This window comes from Selaginella moellendorffii, unplaced genomic scaffold (genome assembly GCF_000143415.4).
Source record: "Selaginella moellendorffii unplaced genomic scaffold, v1.0 SELMOscaffold_25, whole genome shotgun sequence".
Lineage (NCBI taxonomy): Eukaryota > Viridiplantae > Streptophyta > Lycopodiopsida > Selaginellales > Selaginellaceae > Selaginella > Selaginella moellendorffii.
Genome location: NW_003314286.1, coordinates 1,453,618 through 1,470,471, shown reverse-complemented (window position 1 = coordinate 1,470,471; position 16,854 = coordinate 1,453,618). Strand labels below are relative to the sequence as shown.

Here is a 16,854-nt window from a genome sequence, read left to right as displayed (position 1 = left end):
CCCCACGAACGACGAGAGAATAGTGGAGAAATCAAGGCTTTTTTCCCGTGGCGGTTTTTATCACTGGCAGCAGCAAGATGACAAGCGAGTACTGCGACCGAAAGCAAAGCAACCAAAAGAAAACAAAAAATTAGATTTCTTCCAGAAATCAAATTCTTTTCGCGCTGATCAAAAGATTTGAATGAAAAAACACATTTTTCTGGTCGGAACTCTTATATAAGAGCTTCTCGTCCATCATCTCTCCCATGTAAGAACAAGCAGTCAATCTTTTGGCATTGCCATGATAGCCGAGAAATAAAGGAAAAAAGAATGCAAGGAATGCCCCATTCATTCCTATAATTGCTACTGCCAGGAGCACAAAATCGCAACAACAACACACACACTCACACTCTCACACATAAGAACACGCTTCCTTGTTTTAAACGCTGCCAGGAATTGAGGAGAAAGGACGCCTTTTGTTCCTGCGGTTCCTTGATCTCTTCTTGGAACTTCTTTTTCCTTTTCTTTTCTATCCTCCCCTTGCTCGGATCAATCCATGTATAACTCGCTTGCTTTCTCGATTCATTCATCGAGATTTCTTTTGCTTCCTCGTGGTTGTTTGTTTTGTTTCCTTCCACCGCTCGTAAATGCTCTCCAACCATCGCTGATAAACTCGTAGTAGAATACTCGAGCTGGAGTTCTTCGCCACTATATAGCTCTCCTTTCTCTTTCTCCACCAAATTCTCCTACTCTCCCCTGTTTCTGTTTTTTTGGGTTTTTTTCTCTCTCATTTCTCGTTACTGGGTCTCGAGATTTCAATCCAAGACAGCGACTTGGTGCCCTACTGGATCAAGCAGTCCATAGGAACACCATGGAAATCCTCCACGCAACAAGACAATGTAGAAGAAGAAGAAGAGCATAGAAGGAAGAAGAATAAGAGCCCAATCGCTTCTTTCCAATCTTTTTTCTTGGCCTCCCTCTCCAATCCATGGACGATCGCGCGCTATCCCGGCTGCTCGGATTCGTCACCATTGCAATCGCGGCGAGCACTGTGAATTCCGGGCGAGCTGGAGCCGCTGGAACGAATGAGGATCTGGTGGATTCACTGCCCGGCCAGCCCGCCGTCAATTTCAAGCACTACGCTGGCCAGATCGTCGTGAATGAGAGGAATGGCCGCGCGCTCTTCTACTGGTTCTTCGAGGCGGATCATCCCAATGCTTCTTCCCTCCCGGTCGCGCTGTGGCTCAATGGAGGTATATAAACATTTTAGAGCAATCGCTAGGGTTTTTATTTTGCCTCTCTTCTTGTTCCAATCGCTCCAGTGATTGATTGATCGCATTGCGTTTCTGGCGCCAGCTCGCGCTTCTCGATCTGATCGTGTTTCTTGATATCTAGGGCCCGGGTGTTCTTCCGTCGGCAATGGAGGTCTGTCGGAGCTGGGGCCGTTCACGACGAATGACAATGCCACCGGCGTTGTGCTCAACAACTACTCCTGGACCAAAGGTATGCGCCTGAAATCGATCAATCTTGCTTCGTTGTTTCTATGGATCGATCGATCTTTCTTCACTGTTTGTATGGATCAGAGGCCAACATTATTTTTCTTGAGTCGCCAATTGGTGTTGGCTTCTCCTACTCGGAGACCAAGTCGGATTTCGAGGAGTTCTACGACAAGAGAATAGGTGGGTGAATGTATCAAAGCTCGTCATGAAAATCGTTTATCAATGGTTCTTCGTTGGGTGCAGCGAAGGATTCCCTCGCTTTTCTAAAACTTTGGTATGAGAAGTTCCCAGAGTACAAAGCCAACGAATTCTACATGATTGGAGAAAGCTATGCAGGTATCTTTTGCTTTTCTAATCTTTGAGAGTATCACTCCTGTATTATATTGCTTGCTTGCAGGACATTACATTCCAACCTTGGCATGGCAAGTCCTTCTACACAACAGAAAAGTATCAGCCGAGGAGCGTATAAACCTCAAAGGATTTGCTGTAAGGTTTCGCTGCTTCTTTGTGTTGATTTAAACCTTTCGTGTTGCCTCCTTATAATCAGATTGGAAATCCGTGGACAGATGCTTACTATGACAATCGCGGCACCACCGAGTTTTTCCACTCTCACTCGCTCATCTCCGATGAGACATACGCGGGTTTGCTGAACTGTGACTTTGCGAACGATCTTCCTATCGATGCTCGCTCCAACAACTCGAAATGTCGACAAGCTTTAACTCAGGCTGACATCGACATGGAGAAGATCAACATGTACGATGTCTTGGCCGAGTCGTGTAATCCTTTGCCCGGAAGCTCCTCTGCAAGGAAATCTCGCGTAAGCTCGTCACTTAATTTTTCTCGTTGCCTCTGATCTTCGATAATTCTTCCTTGCAGCAGAAGGCGTTTTACCTGGCTGCAGGATATGATCCATGTCTGGATTCAGTAACACCGTATCTAAATCTGCCCTCCGTTCAGGATGCATTGCATGTGAAGAAGACACGCAAGTGGTCCGGATGCAAGTAAGCGTTAACTTCTTTTCATTCTCATATACTGTCATATCATTGATTACGCGAACGCTTGTACGCAGCGATGTGATTTACAGCAATTACAACCGAGCGGATATTGTTAGATCGATGCTTCCACTGTACAGAAAACTCCTACAGACGCACCTTAGAATATGGATATACAGGTGAGTGCTCCATTATATTGTGCTTTTTTCTTGAGCGTGTTCTTTGCAGTGGGGATGTTGACGGAGTGGTGGCAACCATTGCGACAAAATCTTGGATAAGTCAGCTCAATCTCACCGTTCAAATACCGTGGTACGCATGGGACTTCAACAACCAGGTACTGGTGTTCTTCAATAGTTTAGATAGCATCCCAACGGCGAATCTCCGACACAGGTTGGAGGCTGGACACAAGTCTACAAGGGAATGACATTTACCACAGTCAGAGGCGCTGGACACATGGTGCCTGCCACAAAGCCGCAACAGGCACTTCAAGTTTTCAAGAGCTTCTTGGCAGGAGAAGCGTTGCCCAGCTTCCCATGAACAATAGGAAAGAGAGAAAGAAAACAAACACAAACGAACAAGACATAGCTACGCGTTCAAGGTTCGCGAAAACTATTCGTTCTAATCAGCTAATAATCCAAAATTGTTTTACAATCGTCAAAAGCTTGTCTTTGGAGAGAAGATTGTTTTCACTTTGGCGTAACAGGGACGGCTGGTGGTCAGCTGGTGGAGTTTTCGGAGTGGTCCATTTCCACGTACAAGATATAATAATTTCGAAATTCTATTATTGTTGGCCACTGGAGATATTTATATCTCGCATTTCTGCGAGTTTCGACACTGATGGACGCAGCATTCGCTCTTTTTATTCTACTTACTTCATTCCTTACAGCTCTAGCAGCGGATCCATCTCATCTTGTTTCCAAGCTTCCTGGACAACCTCAAGTTAACTTCAATCAGTATGCTGGCCAAGTTACCGTGAATCCAACCACAGGGAAGGCACTTTTCTACTGGTTCTATGAGGCTGATCACCAAAACAGTTCGCTACAGCTGCCTCTAGCGATCTGGATGAATGGAGGTAAGTTTTGTTCTTCAGAGCTCAAAGCTTTATAGGATCTCGGATGCTTTTCAGGCCCAGGATGTTCTTCGGTCGGAGCTGGAGCCTTGGGAGAATTGGGACCTTTTAGAACAAATGACGCAGGCTCGGGGCTTGTTCTCAATCCATACGCATGGAATCAAGGTACGTAGAAAGGTTGTTTTTATCGTCTTCAGGGCTAAGAGCTAGCTTTGCTTTCGAGCAGTGGTCAATCTTATATTCCTCGAGGCTCCCCACGGCGTTGGATTCTCGTACTCCAACACAACCTCGGATTATAACCAATACAGTGATGATATCATGGGTATAGGATATATTGCTATTGCAAAGAATTGATTGATATACCGATTTGCCTGCAGCATCGGATGTTCTTGTGTTCATCCTGGAGTGGTTGAAACGCTTTCCAGAGTATTCAAAGAACGATTTTTACCTCCTCGGTGAAAGCTACGCTGGTAAAAATAACGTGTTTCAAGCTCTTCACTGTATGAATTTGTTCTTGCAGGGCATTACGTTCCGACTTTAGCTGCAAAAATCCTCGACTACAACAAGAAGAAGGCCGGAGCTTTCATTAACTTCAAAGGATTTGCTGTAAGGCTTTGCTCGTCCAAAACGTTTCTACTCATCTGGTGTTTGACGCGCAGCTTGGTAATCCCTGGTCGGACACATACTCTGACAACAAAGGCGACACCGATTTCTTCCACAGTCATTCGCTAGTCTCCGATGAGATCTACAACCAAGTCGTCGCCAACTGCGACTTCGCCAAGGATCTTCCAATCGACAATGGCGATGCCAATCCGCTGTGTGGGGTCGCAGTCAGCGCCATGTTCAACAGCATCCAGTACGTTGACACCTACAACGTCTACGCCCCTACGTGCAACCAGCAAGATCCCAACGGGACGATTTTGAGCCAAACGCTGCGAGAAAATACTTTCATGCACACTGAGATGCTGGCTGCTGCCTACGATCCATGCGCTGATACAGTGTCTCCATATCTCAACTCCAAGGACGTCCAAACCGCTTTACACGTAGAATTCATGCCTGGGAAGTGGTCATTTTGCAGGTAAAACCTTTTTTCTTTTCTCTCTCTCGAACTTGGTTCACATGCGATCTATGTTGTGATGCAGTCGAGCAGTGAATGGAAACTATCCGAGAAAGGATATCACGAATTCAATGCTTCCACTGTATCGCTCGCTGCTGAAAGAGGGTCTCAAGATCTGGCTTTACAGGTACAACTTTGACTTTTACTTTCATGACAAGAGCGCAACTTTCCCTTTCGCATGTAGTGGCGATGTCGATGGTGTTGTCTCGACGATCGGGACGAGAGCGTGGATCAAGCAGCTCAATCTCACCATCACGCAGAAGTGGTATCCTTGGAAGTTCCAAGACCAGGTACTATACTAAAATACAAACTTGTTCTTTTCCTTGTTTCGCTTGATCATAGCTCGACCTTGTTCCAGGTCGGCGGCTGGAGTGAGAAATACGCGGGGCTAACGCTTGCCACAGTGAGAGGCGCTGGTCATATGGTTCCCTTTGACAAACCCGAGCAAGCGTTGCTATTGTTCCAACATTTTGTCGATGGAAGCTCACTCCCAAGCTTTTAGATGCCAAGCGAAATTTTCAACGTTGTGAGGCTCCACTCCATTCTAAAAATCTTTGCTCCAATAGATCTAGCCTCCGACGTGGCATGGTGGGCGCTGCCACATCTAGTATTTTAGTATCATCCTCATCCACTTGTTAACCTTTAGCGGGCGAAGGACACATGTCCTTAGCTTCCTCGAGAAAATGCCTGCGTTTTCACTGGCACTGTGAGGTGATTTTATATTTCTTCCTCCTTTGCTTCTAGGGCTTTGTTTTTGGGAGCGAGAGCGAGAGGCGATGGCTGGAGCGCCTGGCGATGTCGCCGAGCTTCCTCCGCGCCTGGCGATCATGCTGTTTAGGAATCGAGTCCTGCTCCCGGGAGCTGTGGTGCGCATCCGATGCACGTCGCCGACCAAGTAAGCGCTTCTTAGGCCATCGCGTAGAATTTGGGAGCTAAAATGCGGGCGGTTTGATCGTTTTTCTCCCAGCGTTAGGCTGGTCGAGCAGGAGCTGTGGCAGAAGGAAGACAGGGGATTGATTGGAGTTTTGCCTGTCAGGGATTTGCAGCAGTCCGATCCGGCGTCTCCGCCTCCGCCGCCACAGCAGCAGCAGCCTCCCCCAACTCAAGGCAAGGAAAATGCCAAGAACTGTTTTGGGAGTTACCTGTGTGCTGATTGCATCTCCAGGCGATCGAGGTGGAACTGCGCTTCCAGATTTCCAGCAGTGCCTGGGAAAGCAAAATCAAGAGCTCGTGCAATGGCATCCCCGGTAAGAATTCCAGAGTGTTTCCTGATGGATCACGTAAGAATGTTTGTAGGGGTGTAGCAGCCCGAGCTTTGCATCTCTCTCGTGGCATGGAAAAACCAAGTGGTCGGGTTACGTACACCGTCGTTTTAGAAGGCTGGTGTAGGTTCAGTCTCAAGGACATGAATGCTCGGGGATCATACAACACAGCTCGCATTGGTCAGCTCGATATGACAAAAGCAGGTAGCGTTTCCTCTTTGATGAGGCGCTGTTGTTTTACTGCTTTGGTTTTTTTTTCTCGTAGAGATGGAGCAGGCGGAAAAAGATCCAGAGGTGCAACTTCTGGGACGACAGTTTAAAGTTGTTGCTAGCGAATTGATCTCTGCTTTGGAGCAGGTATTCTATCGGTACATGTTCTCGAGTTGCTGATTGTTTGACGTCGTAGAAGCAAAGAACTGTGGGCCGCACGAAAATATTACTCGAGACAACCTCTGCCCACAGGCTTGCCGACATCTTTGTTGCAAATTTTGAGAACAACTTTGAAGACCGGCTAGCTATGCTAGACGCCGTCGACTTAAAACAGCGACTTGTCAAAGCGACTGAAATCATAACGCGCCATCTTCAGGTTCGTGCTGACTTTCGAGTTAAGAATCCAATTTAAAGTCGTATACTGTCTCTAGACAATCAAGGTAGCCGAAAAGATATCCCAGAAAGTGGAAGGAAATCTCTCGAAGTCTCAAAAAGAGTTTCTTTTACGTCAACAAGTACTGTATTTCTTATGATCCGCAAGTTCTCTTTGTCCCTCATGCCGCTTTACAGATGAAAGCGATCAAAGAGGAGCTCGGTGATAACGATGAGGACGAAGATGATGTGGTTGCTTTGGAGAAAAAGATGCAGAATGTGGGAATGCCGGCAAACGTATGGAAGCACACACAGAGAGAGCTGAGGTAAGATATAATTGTGTCTCTATTTTCAGCTGAAATCTTGCTGCTTGCCATTTCATAGGAGGTTGAGGAAAATGCAGCCTCAACAGCCAGGTTATGGAAGCTCAAGAACTTATTTGGAACTCCTTGCTGAATTACCATGGCAGATAAGTAGCGAAGAACGTGAACTAGATCTTGTTGCAGCAAAGGAACGGTTGGATAGCGAGCATTATGGGCTGGGAAAAGTCAAGAAGCGGATTATTGAGTATTTGGCTGTACGAAAAGTATGTAAGCTATCTTCAATCTTCTTTCCTTTCTAACTAATATTTTTGACAGTTAAAACCCGACGCGAGGGGCCCTGTCCTCTGCTTCGTAGGTCCTCCGGGTGTAGGAAAAACATCCTTGGCGTCTTCAATTGCTGGAGCTTTGGGAAGGCTTTTTATCCGCATTTCATTGGGCGGAGTGAAGGATGAAGCAGACATACGAGGTCATCGTAGAACATATATAGGAAGCATGCCGGGTCGACTGATCGAAGGCATTAAGGTATGGATTGATTAAGTTTTTTATTCCTGATGTTTTCATCATATTGCCAGCGAGTGGGAGTCAACAATCCGGTCATGCTTCTGGACGAGATCGATAAAACAGGTACGGATGTCCGTGGTGATCCGGCATCTGCTTTACTGGAGGTCTTAGATCCGGAGCAGAATAGGACGTTCAATGATCAGTACGTAAAGTACCTTCGCTTTGGTCATGCTTTTAACTTGTTTCTTTGCAGTTACCTCAACGTTCCATTTGACTTATCCAAAGTGGTTTTTGTTGCCACGGCCAATAGGATTCAACCAATTTCACCGCCTTTGCTTGATCGCATGGAAGTGATTGAGCTACCTGGATACACTTCTGAAGAAAAGCTGTGTATAGCTATGCGACATCTCATTCCTAGAGTTTTTGATCAACATGGCATCACTGTGCAGCATTTAAAAATTCCAGAGGTATAAACTGAGTTTCTGAAATACTTGGTTTACCATTTCCGTGTTTGCAGGCAATGGTGGAGCTTATTATTCAGCGTTATACTCGTGAAGCTGGAGTTCGTAATCTAGAAAGGCATTTGGCAGCCCTTGCAAGAGCTGCGGCTGTCAAAGTTGCAGAAAGAGAGCATTCCATTCACGTTGCTCGAGAAGTTCAAGCTCAAACAACAACTACTACAGTAGTAGAAGGTGGAGAGGTCGCGGACGGGGAAATAGATATGGAAGTCGAGGCCATGGGAGTGCATGGCCGTGACTTGGCTAACGCGATTGCTGGGGTGGAGCCATGGCATGTGGACGAGGCGATGGTTGAAACAGTCCTTGGTGTAAGCTATACAATTTCCTTCTCTGTTTTTTTCATTGTCACTAAACTATTATTTCTCTACAGCCACCTAAGTTTGATGGCAAAGAAGCGGCTGAAAGAGTGTCCACTCCCGGTGTGGCCGTGGGCCTTGTCTGGACGGCCGTTGGTGGTGAAGTTCAATTTGTCGAGGCCACGGCCATGACAGGGAAGGGAGATCTTCATCTCACAGGCCAGCTGGGAGATGTTATCAAAGAATCTGCTCAGATTGCTCTCACATGGGTATGTTTACAAAAAACTTTCGCTTGTATTCAATTGTTGAAACAGGTGAGAGCACGAGCTGCCGAGTTGAAGCTTGCAACTGGCGCGGAAAGAAGTTTAATGGATAGTCGAGATATTCATATCCACTTTCCAGCAGGTGCTGTGCCGAAGGACGGGCCCTCCGCCGGTGTTACGCTTGTTACGGCCTTGGTGTCTTTGCTAGGGAAGAGATGCGTTCGTGCTGACACCGCAATGACTGGTGAAATGACACTACGTGGTCTTGTGTTACCAGTAGGAGGAGTGAAGGACAAGGTAAGCTTTCAGTAATTCGCCTGCCTAGCTTACGAGTGTTTCCTCGCAGATATTAGCTGCTCATAGGTTCGGCATCAAACGTGTGATACTCCCGGAGAGGAACTTCAAAGACTTGCAAGAGGTTCCAGCAAACATACTCGCCAACGTAGAGGTAAACAGTTTTAAACGCTCTAGAGAATCGGGTTTGTTCTGACCCCATCCGCTTTGCAGATTTTATTGGCAAGGAGAATGGAAGACGTTCTGCATGAAGCCTTCGAAGGTGGTTGTCCGTGGAGAATCCAAGCACGGATGTAGTGTAAGATTATCGTTATCTATTACACTGACATTAGTTTCTCTCGAGACTGTTTGTAATCTATTTCAGCTAAAGGTGTGAATATTTGCCAGCAGCACATAGCCAGCGGCATTGTCCGAGTCGTGCTTCAGAAGAGACTCGGCGGCAGAAGCGCCATGCCAGGAACTCGCGTGACAAAGGCTGAGGAAGCATCGCCACTCGTAAGCATCAGGCGCGAAGGGCATGCTGGTGATGAGCTCCGCGGCCTCCTCAAGGTGTCCCACTCGGCCTAGCAGATTCAGGAAACAGCAGTAGTGCTGCTTCGAAGGCTCAAGTCCGTGATCCAGGCTCAGCGACACGAAGCAGTTTCTTCCTCGGAACAACTTCCCGGCGTGACTCAGCGCGAGCAAGACTAGCACGAAGCAAGTATCGTCGGGAGCCTCGGTTACTTGCATTTCATCGAAAGAGGATATGGTTTGAGGGGAGAGGCCGTTCTGGGCATACGCAGCGAGGATGGCCTTCCAAGAGACGACGTTTGGGTCGGGCATAGTTTGGAAGACCCGGGTGGCTTTGGCGATATGCCCGTTCTGGGCATATCCCGAAAGCATGGAGTTCCAGGTGACCGTGTTACGCTCGGGCATCCAGTGGAAGACTTGGATCGCCTCCTTCAAGTTTGAGGTCTGTGCGTATACCATTAGCAAGGTGGTGAAAGATATAACGTTGCGCTCTGGCATGTTATCGAAGAGAAACTTACACTCTTCCAGGTATCCTTTCGAGGCATAGGCTGCGAGCATGGAATTGTGAGAGAAGAGATCCCTATGAGTCATTTGATCATACATTGTGCTGGTTTGCTCCAGCCTATCGTTAAGAGAGGAAACGTGAAGAATAGAGTTGCATGAAACCAGATCCGGTTGAGGTATCATTGAGAAGACAAGCTTGGCCTCTTTCAGATACCCATTCTGGGTATATGCAGAAAGCATCGAGTTCCAGGAGACGGTGTCATGCTCCGGCATCTGATCGAATATCCTCTTTGCGGTTTTTACATGGTCGCTTCGTGCGTAGGCGCCGAGTAGAGCCGTCCAAGTTACGAGATTGTGATAAGGCATCTCCGCAAAGTAGTCAGTAGCCACATCAAGATGCCCTTGTTGGGCATACACTGCAAGTATTGCCGTCCACGAGATAATGTTCTTTTCCGGCATCAGAGCGAAGAACTTTGTAGCCTCGCTGATACTGCCAGTTTTTATGTAGGCAGCAAGCATAATGTTACACACAAGCTGGTTTCTCTGGGGCATCGTGTCGAAGATCCGCTTCGACTCCTGCAGATACCCCGCCTGGGCAAGCGCGCAGAGGATAGAAATCCACGAGAAGATGGTCCTGCTGCTGGGCGGGATTGCGTTGAAGAGCTGGAGCGCGCCGTACGCGTCGCCGCGCTTGCCATGTGTGTAGATGAGCCGGTTTGTGGATGAAGCGCTAGAAGGCAGCAGCATAAATGAAAGTTCATTTAGTCAAACACAACGTATTGTGTTGACTATACGCGGGTGGGTGAGGCGAGCTGGGTCAAAGCGTTGCGCGTCTGGTATGCCAGAGCATCGATCGATCGAGTTAGAACATTTCGAGATTAGCATGTGAAGCATGATCAGTGGACGCGTCTTGTCGACCACGGAGCTCCATTCCAACCTTGTAAAGTTGTACTGCGAAAGACCATTTGGAAGGTGCTGCTCTTTTCCGCTCGAAAGCGCTCGAAGTTGTTGACAGGATGGCTGTAGCAATCAGGTGTGTTCGACTCGCGCAAGTTTCTGCTTATACTCCCATTTGTTATCTTTGTCACAGGACATTGTCGTGAAGGAAGGCTTCCTAAGATTCAGTGTGTGAAGCCTTGGTAGCGAGGAATGCAAATGCTGCTCGGCTATTCAACCAGCGGCCTAGAGGTTTGCGAGATTCTAGGCACAGAGAAAGGCGCCGTGATTCACCTGGCCAGCCTTCTCGCTAGCAAGGACCAAGACCTCTCTCAGTTGGCTTTTCGGAACTAAGTCAAACGTTGGCCGAGGCAGGAAGAATTCAACGGTTGCTTGCACGTCTTGCGAAGGTAAGTAAACGTCGTGCCCATGCCTTTTGGTGTACTGATCTTTTGATCAACCAAGAAACTCGGATCAAGGTGGCAAGTTATCTCGCAAAGAGACACATGATGAAGAACCAAGTTAAGCTCGTTGCTCAGTCTGCGCTCATTGCAATGGCAACCTTTATCCGCATTTGGGGACAGGTGCTAAGTCCGTTTCAGCTGTTTGTGACTTCTGCACACAACAAGGAGCTTGAAGCCCTCGTCAAACTAATGCCGTACGTCCCCTTGCGTTCAACGAAAAAGCAGTGGACATTGTGTACATTCTACAGGACGGGACACTCATATGGTTGCTTCATGGGAAGCAAGACAGAGCAAGATGTGCCACGAAACATGGAAAAAGGACCTGGCATAGCAAAGGTGAAGGTGGAACAAGAAGTGCCTGGGGACTGAGAGATGGAATTGCATGTGAGAACACCTCAGCCTGTGCAAGTTACTAGTTACTAGGGGAAAGCTGTGCCACCACAACCAAAGAATCATAGAATGGCGCAAAGAAGCTGTCAGGAGACTCAATGAATTTCTTCTTAATCTTGACTTCCGTACTTTTAAGCTTGAGTTTCCAGTTATAAATCTTTGAGTTTTTTGCGCAGAAGGCCATCCAAGTGGAGCGTTTCAGCGATAGTGCTCACACAACAGTATGCAAGGTGGCGATGGTACAGGACAGGTGTTGCTCAAAATCCTGTGTCGCCAACAACCGCTAACAACTGCACAAACCACAAAAGAGATGTAAAGTATGGGCCACAATCTTCCGAGTTGATCTGGAAGGAAGTCATGGCTCCTCTGGTGGTTCCCATTGGTCAGGGCCCACGAAGCCATACATAAAAGCTGGGTCGGTCTTCATATATCTGTGTGCTCTCCTCTCTGGTGGTTTTGCAAAACTCGTCCGGCCGCTGAAAGATTCCACCCATTTGACAACGTAAAATCCATGCACCTTAACTAGCTGAAAAATGAACCTGGGCTTTTGGTTTCTCGTCAAGAAAACCATAGCAAAGGATCGTTCCTTGATTTCTCACGCTGTCTGGTATCTAAGCTGCTGGAACGCGCTGTGCCACAATGACCTGGAGATTACAACAAAGAAGCAAGAGGAATTATGAAAGAAACTAAAAGAAGGGCTTACTTTGGTCAGTGCACCTTCAATAGCGTCATATGCCATTTTGCACTATCTAGAGAACTATTTCCTCAAGTTTATGAATTTCAAAATTCTTTTGTTTTGGAGGCGACGAAGTCATAAACTACAAAATTGAGGATGTTGTGGAGGAAGTGAAAACGATCACAAGCGGTAATATGGCATATGACGCTATTGGAGGTGCACTGAGCAAAGTAAGCTCTTCAGAAACTTTCACAGACAAACTATTATCACCCTAGGAACTATTTGACACGCAAGAGCTCACCACGAAAATCAAACAGTAGAACACACAAATATATAAAAGACAAACCCGGCTTTTACGTATTGACTTCTCCCCCGCTAGAGGCTCTCTTCAAGATCAACTCGAAGATTGTGGCAGTGGTTTTGCTGAAAGATTCCACTTGACAACGTAAAACCCATGCACCTTAACTAGCCGAAAAATGAGGTCGATGACATTCATTTGGGCTTCTGGTTTCTCGTCAAGAACACTGTAGCAAAGGATCGTTCCTTGGTCTCTCATGCAGGAACACACCACCTAAGTGTGAAAGAAACTAGAGGACCTCCAACAGCGTCGATTGCCCGTATGCCATTTTACCACTTGTGATCTTCTTCAAATTTGACTTCGTCACCTCCAATGGCCTTGAGCTCTTCCTTTTGCTCGTCTCTAAAAGGTTGATGGTCTAGGAAAAAATGCTCAAAAAGAACAATCGATCGATAGAAATTTTGCAGCCAGACCTGCATGTTATCAAAGAGAAACTTACAGTCTTCCAGATATCATTTGTAGGCTGCGAGCATGGAATTGTGAGAGTCATTCAGGCTATCGTTGAGAGAGGAAATGTAAAGAGTCGAATTGCATGAAACCAGGTCCGGTTGGCTTCTTTCAGATACCCATTCTGGGTATGTGCAGAGAGCATCGAGTTCCAGGAGACGGTGGCATCTGATCGAAGATCCTCTTTGCCCTTTGTGCGTAGACGCCAAGCAGGTTAAAGGCATCTCGGCAAAGTAGCTTGTAGCTACATCAAGATGCCCTTGTGGGGCATACGCCAAGATACTGTTCTTCTCCGGCATCAGACCGAAGACCTACAAACAAGATGGTTTCTCTGTGTGTCAAAGATCGCGTTAGAGTACAAATGAGTTTTTAGGTCAAACACAAATTTATGTTGACTTTATGCGCGTGAGTCGAGCTGGGTCAAAGCGCTGCGCGTCTGGTGCATCGATCGATCGCGTTAGAACAGGTGAGAATGTGGCTCGCGGCCGTGCGGCCTATCAACTAGGTTTTGGGGAGGCGCGCCTTGCAATTGGGCGGCTATGGCAAGCCCGGGCGTTGCCGTACTGCTCAAGGAGCTCAGCGCTGTCATCCAGGATGCCAATGCGATGATCGCCAAGAAAGAGAGCATCAAGGAGCTTATTTCTTTCCTGGAAGGGATCAAGGAGGTGCTGGATCGGGAATTGGGGGATTTGAGGATGGGAGAAGGCGCTGCCAGCGCTTGCGCGGCGCTGACGAACAGTGTGAGGAAGGCGCAGGGCATGGTTAGCAGGCACAAGCGTAAGCGGCGGCTGTATATGATCGTTTGGCTGCGTGTGCTCAACCGTGAGGTGGAAGAGGTCGTGCGTGGATTGGAAAACTCGCTCGCCCAGCTCCAGGACGCGAGCAGCTCCTTGTCAGAAAATTCCAGATCGAAGCTCGACAATCTCATCTCGAGAATGAAACAAACAACTTACGAGGTAAGAGTCACTCAAAATAAATAATGGGAAAAGAGAGTTTTCTTTACCAGGTTCCAAATGCGGAGGAGGATGAGACGCGAAATCTGCTAGACCTCGACGCTGACTCGCTCATCGTGAAGTTCTCCACGGATCTGGGCATTAACTTCGAAAGAGATAGGGAGCTCTTGTCTCGAGAGCTCCGGTACTTCAAAGCGGATATCAGCACCGAGGACAAGGACGAGCTGGAAACCATGGTGGAGGAACTTTTGAGCACTCTGGCTTGTGAGAACTCGGCATTGCTACAGACTGACAACGAGGCGATACCATCGTTCGATGCCTTCGAGTGCCCGCTCACGAAACAAGTCATGAAGGACCCGGTGGTGCTCGAGTCGGAGCACACCTACGAGCGGAATGCAATCGAGGAATGGTTTCGGACGTGCCGGGAGCAGGACAGGGAGCCGACTTGTCCGAGCAGTGGACGCGTCTTGTCGACCACGGAGCTCCATTCCAACCTTGTGCTGCGAAAGACCATCGAGGAGTGGTACCAGAGGAATGTAGCGTTTCGAGTGCAGAGCGTGGTGGACAGGCTCACAGCTGTGGAGCTCATGCAGGACGTGGACGGTGCTCTCGACGAGATCCTCCGGCTTTTCAACGAGAACCCGATGAACAAGTGGAAGATCAAGAGTGCTAACCTCATCCCCAAGATTGCAAAGATCTGGAGCTTGGAAGGTGCTGCTTATTTCCGCTCGAAAGCGCTCGAAGTTCTCGACAGGATGGCTGTAGACGACGCCGACAATCAGGTATGTTCGATTCGCAAAAAGTTTTCTGTTTGAAAGTAACTTAGGCTCTCTTCTGCTATCTTTGTCACAGCACATCATCGTGAAGGAAGGCTTCTTAAGATTCAGCGTGCGAAGCCTTGGCAGCAAGGAAGACGAAGAGAAAGCAAATGCTGCTCGGTTACTATACCATCTCTCAACCAGCAGCCTAGAGGTTTGTGAGGTTCTAGGCACAGGGAAAGGAGCCGTAATTCACCTGGCCGGCCTTCTCGCTAGCAAGGACCACGACCTCTCTCAGTTGGCCGAGAAAACTTTACGGAACTTGGAGCAAGTAGAGTCAAACGTTCTGGAAATGGCCGAGGCAGGAAGAATTCAACCCTTGCTTGCACGTCTTTGCGAAGGTAAAGAAACGTAGTGGCTATGCTTTGTGCTGTACTGATCTTTTGATCAACCAACAGGACCCCAAGAAACTCGGATCAGGATGGCAAGTTATCTCGCAAAGAGACACCTGGTAAAGAGCCAAGTTAAGCTTGTTGCGCAGTCTGCGACGCGGAGCCTCATTGCAATGCTACCCGGCACACTGGAAGCAAAAGAGGCAAGCCTGGGTGTTTTCCTCATGCTTTCGTCACTGGCCGACAACAAAAGCTTGCTGATTGAGGCCGGGATACTTCCACCGCTGCTAGACATCATGTTTAGCATACACTCGTCCGTCAACAATCGGGCACTCAAGCTCAAAGAGTGGGCGGCGGAGGTGGTGAGCAAGCTTGTGTCGTCCCGCGGGAGCTGGGAGAATGCAAGCATCGATGCCGAGGGGACAACACTGTATTCCGAGTTTGTGGTACACAATCTCTTGGGCCTCATGGCTCACGCCAGGCCGGACTGGAAGCACACGCTGTTGCAAATACTTACGGGAATGGCTTCGTCTCCTGATGCTGGAGGTAAGTTTCTTATTTTCTTTAGCTCTCTTAACGTAAAATGTTTCTTTGTGCAGAGGAGGCTTGCGAGCACATACGAAGCGGGCATGGAGTAAGAATTTGCGCTGTTTTTCTATCGGAAACTTCCGTGGACAGTCACCGGTTACACGCGTTAAGACTATTAGCAGTCATCGCTCCTCGCTTGGGGCCGGACATAGTCCGAGAGTTCCACGGGACAGAAATGGCGGCGAGGCTACAGGCTCTCTTAAGATCCACAAACACCGAAGAGCGAGCGGCGGCTGCGTTTGTGCTCGGCGCCATCCCGATGACAGAGAAAGAAGTGTCCCAACACTTAGAGCCCGAGCTCCTGGAATGGACACTCACTACCTTAGCCAGCTTAAAGGACAGCAAGCGCGGGCGGTCGCACACGCGGCTTTTGTCCGAGACGATCGAAGGCCTCCTGGGAATCCTCCTCCATTTCCTCCGCTTTAATGCGCTCTCCCCGCCGGCGACGCTGAGGCAGCACGACGTGATGACGCTCCTGGTAAACGAGCTAGACCGGCAAGGCGAGTTTGTGATCAAGCACAGGGCCGCGATGGGAATCAAGTGCCTGTCGAACATGGCCGCAAGCTTGTGCAGAAAGCCGGAGCTTCCACCCACGACGTGTTTCTGCTTTCGCTCCCGGCCGGGCAAGCTCTCCTGCTCGATCCATCCGGGAGTGTGCGATCCAGCCGACTCGGTGTGCATGGTGGAGGCCAGAGCGATAGTTCCAGTGCTGGAGCTGCTCGAAGAGGAGGACCAAGGTGTCCAGCTCGCAGCGATGGAGGCGCTCTCGACGCTGCTGGCGGACTCGAGCAACCTCCGAGGGGCGGTGGAGGAGCTGTGCAGAGTGGAGGGCCTCCAGAAGATCCTGGAGCTCTTCTACGGGCTGCAAAAGGGGGAGCTCCAGGACAGGACGGCGTGGGTGGTGGAGAGGATCGTCCGGGTGGACGACTTGGCCAAGTCCTTGTCGGTGGACACCAAGCTCTTCAAGGCGCTGGTGGAGGCCTTCAAGTTTGGGAGCGCCACGACCAAGGCGCTCGCGCAGGACGCCCTCACCAATCTCAAGCAGCTCTCGGGTGTTAGCGCGGGAGTGCGACGAAAAAAATGACGAGAGTTGCCGTACTTTGGAGAGTCCATAGCAACATCAAGTTTTTGCGGCTCTCTGTTGTAGTGGATATTCTAAGAATATTCAAGTGATATTCCTCAA

General features: G+C 48.6%; 4 protein-coding genes across 6 annotated transcripts; 3 read left to right on the top strand and 1 right to left on the bottom strand.

Annotated features, from left to right (window-relative positions):
- Nucleotides 1-246: 246 nt before the first annotated feature.
- LOC9637406 (pheromone-processing carboxypeptidase KEX1) lies at nt 247-5,382 on the top strand. Its single transcript, XM_002974793.2, has 18 exons — nt 247-1,232; nt 1,375-1,482; nt 1,563-1,658; nt 1,722-1,814; nt 1,876-1,964; nt 2,026-2,295; nt 2,355-2,479; nt 2,548-2,649; nt 2,699-2,804; nt 2,861-3,005; nt 3,297-3,542; nt 3,597-3,704; nt 3,766-3,861; nt 3,917-4,009; nt 4,060-4,145; nt 4,199-4,617; nt 4,682-4,946; nt 5,015-5,382. The coding sequence occupies exons 1-18, from the start codon at nt 968-970 to the stop codon at nt 5,156-5,158; spliced, it is 2,856 nt and encodes a 951-aa protein (XP_002974839.2). The 5' UTR covers nt 247-967; the 3' UTR covers nt 5,159-5,382.
- Nucleotides 5,383-5,399: 17 nt separating this feature from the next.
- On the top strand, nt 5,400-9,106 carry LOC9637405 (lon protease homolog 2, peroxisomal). 3 transcript variants are annotated; one of them, XM_024679424.1, is made up of 17 exons: nt 5,400-5,551; nt 5,624-5,763; nt 5,822-5,903; nt 5,953-6,098; nt 6,184-6,275; nt 6,325-6,504; nt 6,560-6,643; nt 6,699-6,826; nt 6,885-7,086; nt 7,139-7,345; nt 7,396-7,526; nt 7,578-7,791; nt 7,842-8,150; nt 8,213-8,407; nt 8,453-8,698; nt 8,748-8,849; nt 8,909-9,106. In XM_024679424.1, exons 1-17 carry the CDS (start codon nt 5,433-5,435, stop codon nt 8,990-8,992), a joined length of 2,661 nt encoding a protein of 886 aa, XP_024535192.1. In that variant the 5' UTR covers nt 5,400-5,432; the 3' UTR covers nt 8,993-9,106. The 3 variants fall into 3 exon arrangements, with proteins under 3 accessions (XP_024535192.1, XP_024535191.1, XP_024535193.1); XM_024679423.1 differs by having other exon boundaries at nt 5,953-6,122; XM_024679425.1 differs by lacking the exons at nt 5,400-5,551; nt 5,624-5,763; nt 5,822-5,903 and having other exon boundaries at nt 6,029-6,118.
- Nucleotides 9,056-10,456, bottom strand: LOC112347967 (pentatricopeptide repeat-containing protein At4g02750-like). The gene has a single exon (XM_024679774.1). It carries the CDS (start codon nt 10,454-10,456, stop codon nt 9,056-9,058), a length of 1,401 nt encoding a protein of 466 aa, XP_024535542.1.
- A 2,914-nt stretch (nt 10,457-13,370) lies between these two features.
- Nucleotides 13,371-16,854, top strand: LOC9636763 (U-box domain-containing protein 44). Its single transcript, XM_002974790.2, has 5 exons — nt 13,371-13,936; nt 13,987-14,715; nt 14,786-15,092; nt 15,150-15,629; nt 15,683-16,854. Exons 1-5 carry the CDS (start codon nt 13,520-13,522, stop codon nt 16,753-16,755), a joined length of 3,006 nt encoding a protein of 1,001 aa, XP_002974836.2. The 5' UTR covers nt 13,371-13,519; the 3' UTR covers nt 16,756-16,854.

Bases quoted from the DNA above. Each gene is read 5' to 3' on its own strand.
- LOC112347967 (XM_024679774.1), bottom strand. From the start codon at position 10,456: ATGCTGCTGCCTTCTAGCGCTTCATCCACAAACCGGCTCATCTACACA.
- LOC9636763 (XM_002974790.2), top strand. From the start codon at position 13,520: ATGGCAAGCCCGGGCGTTGCCGTACTGCTCAAGGAGCTCAGCGCTGTC. The intron at 13,937-13,986 runs GTAAGAGTCACT...TTTCTTTACCAG, and splicing joins TGAAACAAACAACTTACGAG to GTTCCAAATGCGGAGGAGGA. The intron at 15,630-15,682 runs GTAAGTTTCTTA...TTCTTTGTGCAG, and splicing joins TTCGTCTCCTGATGCTGGAG to AGGAGGCTTGCGAGCACATA.
- LOC9637405 (XM_024679423.1), top strand. From the start codon at position 5,433: ATGGCTGGAGCGCCTGGCGATGTCGCCGAGCTTCCTCCGCGCCTGGCG. The intron at 7,792-7,841 runs GTATAAACTGAG...CCGTGTTTGCAG, and splicing joins AGCATTTAAAAATTCCAGAG to GCAATGGTGGAGCTTATTAT. The intron at 8,151-8,212 runs GTAAGCTATACA...ATTTCTCTACAG, and splicing joins TGGTTGAAACAGTCCTTGGT to CCACCTAAGTTTGATGGCAA.
- LOC9637406 (XM_002974793.2), top strand. From the start codon at position 968: ATGGACGATCGCGCGCTATCCCGGCTGCTCGGATTCGTCACCATTGCA. The intron at 1,815-1,875 runs GTATCTTTTGCT...GCTTGCTTGCAG, and splicing joins GATTGGAGAAAGCTATGCAG to GACATTACATTCCAACCTTG. The intron at 4,146-4,198 runs GTAAGGCTTTGC...TTTGACGCGCAG, and splicing joins TTAACTTCAAAGGATTTGCT to CTTGGTAATCCCTGGTCGGA.